Source organism: Cimex lectularius, unplaced genomic scaffold, assembly GCF_000648675.2.
Source record: "Cimex lectularius strain Harlan isolate CLEC.00 unplaced genomic scaffold, Clec_2.1 scaffold16, whole genome shotgun sequence".
In the NCBI taxonomy this organism is placed as follows: domain Eukaryota; kingdom Metazoa; phylum Arthropoda; class Insecta; order Hemiptera; family Cimicidae; genus Cimex; species Cimex lectularius.
In genome coordinates, this window is record NW_019392679.1 from 1,701,206 (window position 1) to 1,713,213 (window position 12,008).

General features: G+C 30.6%; 2 protein-coding genes across 2 annotated transcripts in view; both read right to left on the bottom strand.

The window, feature by feature from the left end:
- Positions 1–2,530: 2,530 nt before the first annotated feature.
- Positions 2,531–4,448, bottom strand: LOC106661333 (gastrula zinc finger protein xLCGF3.1-like). The gene is made up of 2 exons (XM_014384634.2): positions 4,134–4,448; positions 2,531–3,668 (listed from the first exon to the last, which is right to left on the bottom strand). The coding sequence occupies exon 2, from the start codon at positions 3,654–3,656 to the stop codon at positions 2,571–2,573; it is 1,086 nt and encodes a 361-aa protein (XP_014240120.1). The 5' UTR covers positions 3,657–3,668; positions 4,134–4,448; the 3' UTR covers positions 2,531–2,570.
- A 2,511-nt stretch (positions 4,449–6,959) lies between these two features.
- LOC106661495 (fringe glycosyltransferase) overlaps positions 6,960–12,008 on the bottom strand; it is a 56,380-nt gene continuing 51,331 nt past the window's right edge. Inside the window, exons 7-10 of the mRNA XM_014384940.2 lie at positions 9,377–9,447; positions 9,213–9,307; positions 7,774–7,859; positions 6,960–7,698 (exon numbers count right to left, since the gene is read on the bottom strand). Of these exons, the coding sequence (XP_014240426.1) occupies positions 7,644–7,698; positions 7,774–7,859; positions 9,213–9,307; positions 9,377–9,447 (307 nt within the window). The 3' untranslated portion in view covers positions 6,960–7,643. The remainder of the gene's footprint in view (positions 7,699–7,773; positions 7,860–9,212; positions 9,308–9,376; positions 9,448–12,008) is intronic.

Genomic DNA, 12,008 nt, shown 5'->3' on the forward strand with positions numbered 1-12,008 from the left:
CCATCTTGTTTTATTCTGGGTTTTCGCAGAAAATGCCTATGGAGAAATCTCACAAATGTTTAAAAAATTTGCCAACAAATCAAAATATTATTTATATTTTATATCATTACTCTTATTTGTAAGTTCTAATTAGCTAGCCCTCATCAAGTGAGGTTCAGATGTTGTTTACTACCATCAGTTCTGTTTGTGAAACATCACATCACGCATTATGTAATTTTATGCTATTGCCAAGAGGAGTAAAATGTCAGGATCATACTTGGCACTTCCAATCGGACAAAGCACATAATGGTTGCTGACATCACCATTGACTAAGTGGCACATTATTTAACACTACTAAATTAATGTTTATTTTATTTAATTTTTATACTCGCATAGGTTTTTTCATTATTTATTTCTACTTGCTTAATATTTAATACTTACTTTAATTATTATTATTAATAATTTTTAAGGGATTTTAGCGGCTAAGGTCATTTCACACCCTAACATCCAAACTTTCTATCTTAGGTTGGCTATATCCCTTCTGAGTGCTATAAAGCTCTGACTCCAAACATTCAGTCTTAAACTAATTTATCCTTTTAAAATCCTTAATTTGGAAGGCCAAATGTATGTCAAAATCCCATTTTAAATTATATATAAAATTTATTCCTGTTTTTTTAATTACAATTTCGAATTTTTGTTCCATAATTTAAACATTTCCCAGAGGCTTGTATGGCTAATAATAATAATAATAATGATGATGGAGTCAGACTATCAACTCAAGTTCATTCTTATCCTTTTATTCTTCCATATGATAGATAAACTAATGCTACATAACAATAATAAGAAACTAAAACACAATATCACTTTTTTTTCTAGCTAAATTTCTTATTTATATAGCGATTTTGGGCATTGCAGTTTATTACCCCACAACTTGTAAATGTAAGTATGTCGGGTTTGAATGCGACCTGAACTTTGGCAACTATATTGATATATTGTGGATCTCCAGGATTGCCTAGAGTTCCTCATTTAGAACAAGCTTTATTACCAGATCTTAAAGCTATTTCAAGGACTCCCATATTCTTCAGGTTAGGCTTTTCACTTCCCAGGAGTAGGTATCTTAGCCGCAAAACCATCACACCAGAAGATGCTCCACTCTCTTAATCTTTCTGGCCATATCTAAACGGGCTTGTTTCGATACAAGTATACATGTTCCTCTTGAGTTCGCAGTGTTCAGTTAGCAACCCTAACTAGTCTTAGTTTTGTTTCTTCCTTGTTATCATATTATTTTGTTCCTATTTACAATTAGTTAATATTTACATTATTGTATAAATTCAACTCTTTTAATTTTAGTTAATCTTTTTCCAATGTTTTTCATCTTGCAAGTGGTGGGTAGTGATTTTTTTTTCTGTTAAATCAGTACCACTCTGGTGTTTGGATTATCTCCTAATTAAGGCTGATATCGTATGCCTCAACACAGTTATTATGCTACAATTTAAAATTTTGTTTTACCTAACTTTTACTGCCAAAATGAAACATTTACTTATTCTATGATATGTCACAAATTTTATTCATTCTCATCCTTTTAGTCAAGTTTTAACTTGGAATTTAATTCACTTTGGCTTAAAAAATATAATGTTTTTATCTTGTAATAATTTAATTTATTTTATTGTTTTATTTGTACTACATCAGGAGGACATGTGCCATGAGAAAACAGCCAATGCTGGGACTTAAGTGTGAGGAAGGGATTCCTAGAAGACTTCACAGTTGTCCCAAATCTTATGTTGTCTGTTAAGTCTTGCGTGTGTGGGTATTCCATGTCAGTCAGCAAAGTATAGTACTAAATACTTGACTTGAATGGAAATCAGTATCTCTCTTCTTTCTTTCTCTCTCACTCTCTTTTTTTTCCCAATTACATTTTCTTTATTCAGTCCTCCACATTTTGCACCAGTCAGCAGTATAAATTGAAGGAATGCTCCCTTTTGAGACTAGTATAGAAAATGTTATAAGTAAAGTATTTTGTCATACTGGCTGGAGGAGATCTTAACAATCAAGTACACTTCAGTCTCATGATAGATCTAAACACTATGATAAATTTTCAAACTTTTATCAATTACAAAGCAATGGGCTCTGGCAGGATTTGAATCCAGATCCACTAGCGTGGCAAATATGAGTTATATGTGCTTACCGTCGTCCACTTTGATCCCCTTAAACCATTACAACAAATATATGTTTAAAAATGGGAAGAAAAACAGCATTTAAAAAAACTATATTAACTATTGCTATAAAATTTAGCATTTTATTTATGCCAATTATATGAAAAATTAATATTTTGTATACATTGCCTTTTATTACATAATTTATTTAAGACATCAAAGCATTGAAGACGACAAATATTTTGTGGTATGTGCTAATATATTTTGTCCCCTGTACCAATGATTTTTACAATTTGTTAAAAAAATTTTTTTTGGTGACTAGACTAGAGGTGTTAACAAAACTATTCTAAAAAGTGAACACATTTTTAAATATACTTTAATTATTTGTAAAAATATCTTATACAATTAAAAAAGTCTGTGCTTTGTTAATGAAGAAAATTACGCTTTATCATGTTCTATTGGTTCAATCTTGTGATATTTGTCAAGATGATTTTTTAGAACAGAACTAGAGCTGCAGGTGTAGCAACAGTCGATACAGGCATATGGTCTTGTTTTCAAATGGGTTCGTTGGTGTTTTATCAAACGAGCTTTCCTACTACATTTGTATTTGCACATGTCACAGAAAAAATGTTTGATCCCTCTATGTAATTCTATGTGCTTATTCATGCTAGATTGTTCAATACACTTGTAATTACATTCTGGGCAAGAGTAGGGCTTTTCTCCAGTATGGATCATTCTGTGACGTTTTAAGCAATTAGACGTTTTACAAGAGTACTGGCATATGTCACATATGAAAGGTTTGGCACCGGTATGTGACATCATGTGCAGTCTCAGGCTGCTGGAAGTGACACAGGAGTAATCGCAATCCAGGCATGAAAATGCCTTTTTGCCAGTATGGGTCATAATGTGAGTTTTTAAATGACTTGATCTTGAACACTTGTAATCACACTCTGGACATGAAAAAGGACGAACTCCCAAATGACTCAATAAATGTCTGTTAAGATAACTTGCCCTCGTTGTCTTGTAGTCACATCTAAGACAGGCAAAAGGCTTTTCTCCAGTGTGTGTCATCATATGCCTGACTAAATGACTCGGCGCAGTGAATCTAAAATCACAAAGAGAACACAAATAATTTTTTCCATTTGTACACAGAGAATGGTGTTTTTCTCTGTGGGAGTTTAACGTTTCTTGCTTGATGCATGCAAAATCACAATCGGTACACGTATAAATGGTGTTATTCTTGTGCTTCAACAAGTGAATTCTTAAGAAGCCAGCTTTAGAACAAGTATAGTCGCAGATGGTGCATGAATAATTGTCCCCAGTTTCATGCATTTTCGAATGACGCTTTAGGCCCAATTCTGAACAACAGGGAAAGGTACAAATTGGACAGTTGAACAACAGTTCTCCTGTGTGTGTCACCATGTGACTGCTTAAGGTGACTGCCCTAGGACTGGAATAACTGCAAAGAGCGCATTGAAATTTTTGTCTGCCTTTCTTTTTAAAATCACCTTTGATGTCTTCCATTGATTTCACTCCCTTAAAAAAGCAAAAACCAATAAATAATAAAATATCTTGAAATATTAAAATAGCGTTGAAATGAAATATAAAATAAAAATCTTGAAATATTAAAGTGAACATAATGTTGGTTAAAAAGTTGTACAATAACCAATAAAAACAATCAACAGTTGAACATAAGTGTGATTAAAATGTGAAGTCTGCAAGGTGTTGAACTTTTTTAATTGATGGTTCTGATCTGTCTATGCTGATGGTCGTATCTTTCCAATGCACATTTACTAATTTATAGTATCACTAAAAGTATTTAAAAAATATTTTCTGTATTTAAAAATATATATACATACGTACATTAACTTAATTTATGAAGAATATATTAAAAAGCTTAATAACATAATTAATAAAACTTCACGTTTTAAATCAGCTTGTCACAATCTTGTATCAAAATTACTTAAATAGACAAAATAAACACAGAGAAAAAATACTTACTTTTTTCAGTATATATAAGCGAAAACTAGTATTTGAAGTTAAACATATTCTGTATTGAAAGTATTATGTCAAGCCATTCCCTGTTTTATAATAATAAAATTACCAATTATAAAATAGTACAGAGAGTTGTAGGGTACTGTTGCAAGGGTGCCAATAGCTGACAAAATAAATTTACTATAAACTTTTTTTTTAATTGCACTAAATATATAAGTAATCAGCTCAAATAATGTAAGTTTTAATCAGTTCATTAGTGTTATAAAAACATTCAACAGTTAGTGACTAACAACGATTAAGCATTGTTTTGTTTACAGCTGATTTACAAATAACACTTGCATTTAAATATATACTACATTTGTTTATAAATATTTATTTAGAAATCGTGAGATGCGATCTGGTGTGATGTAGGTTTCAGAAAAACATTTTCTTATCATGCCAACGTTTCGATCTTTATAGAGATCATCTTCAGGGCCTCGGATTTACATACATTGTTTACATATAACAATTACATTTTGGATGTGGAAAAGTGAATTTATACAATGCAAAATATATATATATTTGTTTTTTATATATTCAATCAAAGTATTTCTACTCACTCAAAGTGTTTGTCCCAAAGTATTTGCCATTCTTGCGTGTCGTGTTGAGAGAGCACTCTTGCTAATTCTTGAAGAATGGCACAATTACACAGAAGACAAACACTTTGAGCCCTGAAGATGATCTCAATAAAGATCGAAACGTTGTCACGATAAAGACAAGTTTTTCTGAAACCTACATCACACCAGACCGCATCTCACGATTTCTGAGTAATTATCGATTAACATGTCACTAATCACTACACATATTACAATGCTTACAATATACAATATACTCTCCTTCAAGTAGTATAATTGTCAATAAAACTTTCTATAGCTCCAAGCCATTTCATAATAAAGAGTATAAACATTACCAGTCTTGCCATTTATGTATCGAATGAGTTCCCTTAACAAAACATTTTTCCCAAAGGATTTATTTCTAAATTTGTAGAACAGGGCTGACTGCTACATAATGAAGAATATCTTCCATCGCGCCAACATTGTACAAGCATGTTTTTCCATCCTCCTAAAATTCAAAATCAGCAGTTGGCCCCAAATCACCCACTATATCTCATGAACTACATTTGTTTTTATCAGACGTGTAGTGGCCCCTGCCTAGATTAAGTTTTAATTACTTGTACAGGGCGTGGTATGTTGAACAGTTTGCTTTGTATAATAATAATTATAATAATAATTATATTTTTTTATGACTTCTAGCAGATATTTAAATGACTTTTTCCTACAAATATTTTAAAAATCTTTTGCCCAAAACATTCATATAAATAACTATTTGGCAGGCAAAAATCTGGCATCAACAGTATTATTTGTATATATTTAGGTTCATCTGTAGGGTTAACAAAAACAAAGGGCTTATATTCGACTCAAGGAAAATGATATAGGTTTTTCTTTATTTATTTTATTTTATATTTTTCTTTAAAGTATATTCAAATATTAAATTTCAGCAAAAAATATCTAATGTAACAACCCAGTATTTACCATTTTCGTCTACACTTCAATGCTATTGTATCAGCATCTTTTTCTCTATTCTACTCGTGCTTTAAGACATGTAAAATAAAATTTAAAAATAATTGTGAGATTTAAAAAAGTGGTCTTCGCGATAATTATATAATTGTATTATTATATAATGAAATTATATAATTTCTGTTTATTGGAGAATAGCGACGATATCTACGTAATTTATTTATTTAAGCTGGCATTACATGCCTGCATGGCTCTTGGCTCCGTCACAGTTTTTATCTGGATCAGTTTATTGTCAACTCTCTCCAGTTAACAACTCTCATCATCTTTAAAGCCTTTTCAACGTCACTCTTTTATTCGATTCTCAGTCTTCCTTTTCTTCTGTTTCCTTCCACCTTTTCCTTATATAATATTCTTGGTAACTTCTCTTCTTACATTCTTTCTAAGTGCCCCAAACATATCACCCTCTCTGTCAATGCAGCATACATATATCGTGGTGTTAGTGTATCATTATTTCCTTATTATTTATTATAAATTTATGTTGAACACTAAACTCCTTACATGTTGACTCGAATCAAGTTTAGCTTCGGTCAATTCATCAGAAGGCCTACCGGACTGTGGTTCATCTTCAATCCCTTCATTCCCAGAAGCAAACTTTTTGAGCCACTTTTGGGCAGTGCACTCATTGTTTCATCACTGAATGCAGTGCATATTTTATGACCCTTAAAATTCATACAATAAGCATGCACGAATTATGGGTTTTGAAGCCATGAAAAATAAATTTTAAAAACATTTACAATGAACTTTTCAACTTTTGTTTTTCATGAACTGATGCATTATCCTCTTGGTATTACAGGGTGTAAACATCAAATGTTGATTAGCAGTATTAAAACAATAACATATGAAAAACTGCACGAACTTCTCTGATTAACTTCTAAAAATATACAAATAAAGTTATTTTAATTTATATTGGGATAAGTGATCCAAGTTATTTCAAACGATTATTTAGAATTCGTGATATGCAGTCTGGTGTTATGTAGGTTTAGAAAAACATTTTCTTTATTTTATTTTATGTTATTTGTTTTTTGTTTTTTTATCTTATCTTTATTTTTTTAAGAGTAAAGAAAAAAATAAAGAATTAATAATAATAAAATAAATAAAGTCTTACTAAACCTATGTCACACCAGACCACAGTCTCTAAATAATAATTAATTAATGGACAGTAAATACTACACATGTTATTTTAATTTTATAAAGAAATATGAAGGAAAGAAACATAAACAAGAATATTTGATTTTTTATTGCCACATAAAAACCTAACTTTTTTAACAATTTAATATAATTCTAGTTTCAGGTTAGGGTAACATTAAAATGCTGACGTTTGATTCTTTTGAACAAGTAAATAAACATTTCCATAATATATATACATTTCATTGTAGCCACACAGTTAATATTGTAAAAAATATCATTCAATTTGACATTAATTTTTATAAACTATGTAATCAACTGTTTCGAACTCAAAAAATCACAGCCATTCAAAAATATACAATAATCAATGTATTATGTACATAATATAAACAAAAAAAAATTCATCTATTTGACTCAAATATAAATTCGAAATACAATATTAACAAAAAACAAATGAGATTTGTGCTTAAAAAAATATAATAATAATACAAATCATACTGATCTACTTAGTTCACATTCTTAATTTATGGCTAGCAATCAGGACTAAAAACAATAATCACAAAGTGTCATCTATATCATTTATAAAAATAACGTTAAAAAATTAAATTATAAGTTCTAAACAACGATAACGAATTTAGTATAAATTTTATGTACTAATAACCAATGAAAACACGCACTCAGACACACACACAATTTCACACTCACTTCCTCGTCTTAGAAATTATAGTGTCATTTCTATAAACATATTGAGCATTTTATCAAGACTAGGTAGACGCTACCTAGGGCAAAACTGAAAATATGGAAATAGATAACAGTGGAGAGAAAGGAACCTGAAACAATAAAAATAATATATATTAATATGAAGTTCTTTTATAGTTTAATGTATCACACGAGACTAAATATACCTTGTTGGATCTATCCTGGTATCGAATCCGTCGATCCTCACAACATTCATTTCATCTTTACTATATTTCGAGTAGCTGAATGTAATCTATAACAAAGAACATTTCAAAATTTTATAAATTAAATTTAAATAATTTAATTTAAATTTTTAAATACAGATTTATTGGAAAATTATCGACACCTGTCTTATACCATGGATAGATAGAAAAATTTGTACTTGCATTAATGTTTTTTTTAATGTAAGGTCTTAGTTAAGATGAATAAGTTAAGTGTCACGAACGGGATTCGAACCCATGACCTTCGGCTCAATACACCGCAGCTCTAACCACTTGAGCTATCATGACTTTGATACAGACACCAACTCCCCTTACGAAGTGGCCACGGGGAGCTGTTAATGAAGTGATACTTCTTTACTTATTAAATATTAATACATTTATATTTAGTGGTCCAATTGACCAAATTACTTATTTCAATGAATTATTCTTTTTATAAAAGGTCTTGGTTGAAAAATGGCAAAAAGAGGGAAAATTCGAAAGGTTGTAGGTTGAGATGGGGAGTTGGTGTCTGGGTGAATCGAAGTCACAATAGCTCAAGTGGTTAGAGCAGTGGTGTATTGAACCGAAGGTCATGGGTTTGAAAACTGCTCATGACTAGCTTTATAATCTCATCCAAGACATAAAAAGAATAATTAATTGAAATTAATGGGTGGTAATTTGGTCAATTAGGCCAAAACATAAATGGCTTATTCTTAATCGGGTGAATGTGGACCTTCTGTGGTCAGGTCCTTTAAGGGCCACCTATCACCAGAGTTCTTGATTGCGAATGCTTCTCTGCTGATCCAGCCAAGTATCACAATATATTTTAGACCGAAAGAAATTTAAACATTTTTTTTTTTTTTTTTAAGGGAAACAAGTTAAAGACAATTTTATTTATTTTGCTTAGGCTTCTAAGAAATGACATTACTTCATTATTTATTATATCACTATAAAATAAAACTGAGCATTCAACAAAATAAAAATTTTCTTTGTACAATTTCTTAAGATGAGGTCACCACAACTTCATAACTTTTTCCACATACTAAACAAAGGCATGTCCACTTGTGCCATTTAAAACGAATATACTTCAGATACCAAGTGAAATTCGATTTGTTGAAATAATTTAAAAATTGAATTTTCAAAATGGCTCATGGGAAGTGCAGTGGGAATTCTGAACCGGAATATTCAATTATTTCATTTCAGTTATTAAAGAAATTTTTTGTCATTCTATCAACAATTTGTTAATGAGATTCCTCTAACCACAATAAACTTCTACAATCCTTTTTCAATAGAAAATGTATGTTCAATGAAAAATATATTTTTGAATATAGAATGCTTAAAATAAATAACAAACCAACAATGAATTTAGCATATTAAAAAAAACTCAATTGTTAATCAAGTCTTACCTGATCGTGGAAAGTATCCTGTGCGATGAACTTCATTGGCTCTAAATGCGAATGAAACTGATCTACCACGGTCAAAGGTTTCTTAAGCAAATGTTCTGTAGAAATAAAGAATAATTAATTAATAAGAGAGCTAAGGCTAAATATGACTTGTAGTTGATACGTACCGATGATATAGCCCATGGTAACATCGTCAGGGAGACGAATTTTCTCTCCAATGCCCATAAACCTGCCACCACTGAAAGAAAAAGTGAAGGTGAATTCATTATATTTACATTTAACAATTTTAAGTACTTATTACTACTAGCTACTTTATTTAGTTATAATAATTATTGCTTAAGCTAATTAGTGGTTTGTTTTGGAAACAGTGTTTTTTTTTCTTGGTGAATTAGGGATGTGGAGGGTGATCGAGGAAGTACTGTTACAGAAGCAGTAGTATAATTTGCATCATCACATTTTAATTTAAATTATTGTTCTTTGGTCTTTTTAATTGGTAGTCTTTTAGTTTGTATTTATTAATTGTTAAGTTTGTTTTTGAATTAGTTTTTTTTTTTTTTTTTTTTTTTTTTTTTTTTTTATTTTTTTTTTTTTTTTTTTTTTTTTTTTTTAAGCACGGATGTGGAGGGTGTGGTCATCGAGGAAGTATTGTGGTGAAGCCGGTGTACAATTTTCATCATCATAATTTAATTTATTTAAATTATTGTTCTTTTGTCTTTTTAATTGGTAGTTTTTAGTTTGTATTTATTAATTTTTAATCATTTAAAATATAATGTTTAATGTGATGATCTAGATAGAAATGATTTAAAACTGTTGTATATATTGTCAATAAAAAAAATCATTATTAATAATATTAATGCAGTTTAAGCATGCACAAATACATAAGAGAAAAAGAAAAAAAATGACTCACATTCACTCTAATAAATACATTCAGTTTCAATATACACACAGAAACACAAGACGAGATATCGATAATGCACTGTATACAATATACAGTTTTGTTTGGGTCCCAAATACTAGCACTGTGACACTCAAGCACAATATCAATCAAAATCATATCGGGTGGCTCTCTATATGGAGCCAAGGAGTGGCACCCTTCAATTAAGTCGGACACATCAAGCAATTCACCCTTTAACACTATACATTCACACCAATAAATACTCCACTCTCAACAGACGCTAAGAACACAAAAACTATCATTACTATGTACAATGAAACAACTCTGTTTCTTCAAAAAAACGGAACAGCTTTGGATTTATTCTTTTCTTTTGTTTGTTTAATCTTTTCTTCTTTTCCATACAATAGATGGCCAAAACCGTTCTAGTCTACTAGCCAGACGCAGTATAATGTGTGCAGGTCTTGGCACCGAGTGTATTCAGCCATATGCTAAGATAATTTACAGCTACATATGGCTAAGAGATGGGGGCAAAAGAGAGGAAAAAATCAAAGCCGGATCCGAGAGGGCGTCGGTAGACTGGCCCCAACATGAATCAATTCTTTTAATTACAAACCCAGGGAATTAGTTGTTAACTCAACAAAGGTTAATCAAGTTGAGGCCCAGGGGCAGGTATCAAAACGGCACCCGAAATAGAAAATTAATGTAAAAAAAGTCTTGACTTTTTCTGACCGGTTTATCATTAGTTTTCAAAGTCCCTGCCGTCAAACCTTGCACGACCCATAAAAAATTTTTTTTGCGCCCTTTCAACCATTGTCGTTGTACTAATGACTTCCCGAATAGTTTTGGAAATATGCAAGAGGAAGAAAGGGCTCTTATTAATTTAAACCCCCCCCCCGTAAGTAATAGAATACGGAGATTGTTCCAGGAAAAAAAGTTTTTCTAAATCTTGCATTGGACAGGTATAAGAAATAGCTCTCTAGTCCGTCCAAATAATAGACCAACATTGAACAAATTATGTTGTGTTTAATTTGTTTCCTTCACTACGTGCATCTCTTAGCAAAATAAATACTTCAAATTAATAAGAAAATTCTTTAAAGATATTTTTGAACATTTTGACTTTAATTAAGAACAAAATGCCAAAAAACATCATCAATAAATATGACAAATAGAAAGAATTTTTAGAAGTCACAAAATATATGTCAGACATAAATCACTCCCACTAAACAAAATTGCATTCACATACATGGGAAAGAAACGTACAAACTAACTTATTCGACAAATTAGTCATAACCACAAACACAATAGGAAAATTACTAAGGAAAAAAAAAGCATCTGCAAGGCGGTCCAACTAGAAAAAAAAAAAAAAAACTGAAAACACTAGCGCGCGAATGCTGAGGCAAATACATAGGACAGACATGATGCAAAAATAAAAGGCAGATACCAAGAACATATCAAATCATTTAGGGGCAATTCGAAAAATCGAATTACACGCCTTATAGAAAACAACCCCGAACCATCGACAATACAAATAAGTATAAAACTACTAACGTACAAAAAGGGCGAAAATGGGCTTCCTAGAAAACTTAGAAATATATGAACATAACATATTCAACAAAAAACTCATAAACACACAAATCAACAATAACTCACAATCATTATTTAAAACATTATATAAACTAAAAAGAAAAAGTACCGACGATCAAAAAAGATTACATAAAACAATAAAAAAACTTCAAAACCACATAAAAAAAAACAATAACTCACAAACATCATTTGAAACATACAAACTAAAAAGAAAAAGGACTGTAGATCAAAAAAGAAGAACTAGAACAAAAAAACAACAACTCATTGTTAACAATAACTCACGAACATCACTTACATAATTTAAAACATTAAACAAATTA

Excerpts from the sequence above, each read along its gene's own strand:
- LOC106661333 (XM_014384634.2), bottom strand. The coding sequence starts at position 3,656 with ATGGAAGACATCAAAGGTGATTTTAAAAAGAAAGGCAGACAAAAATTT.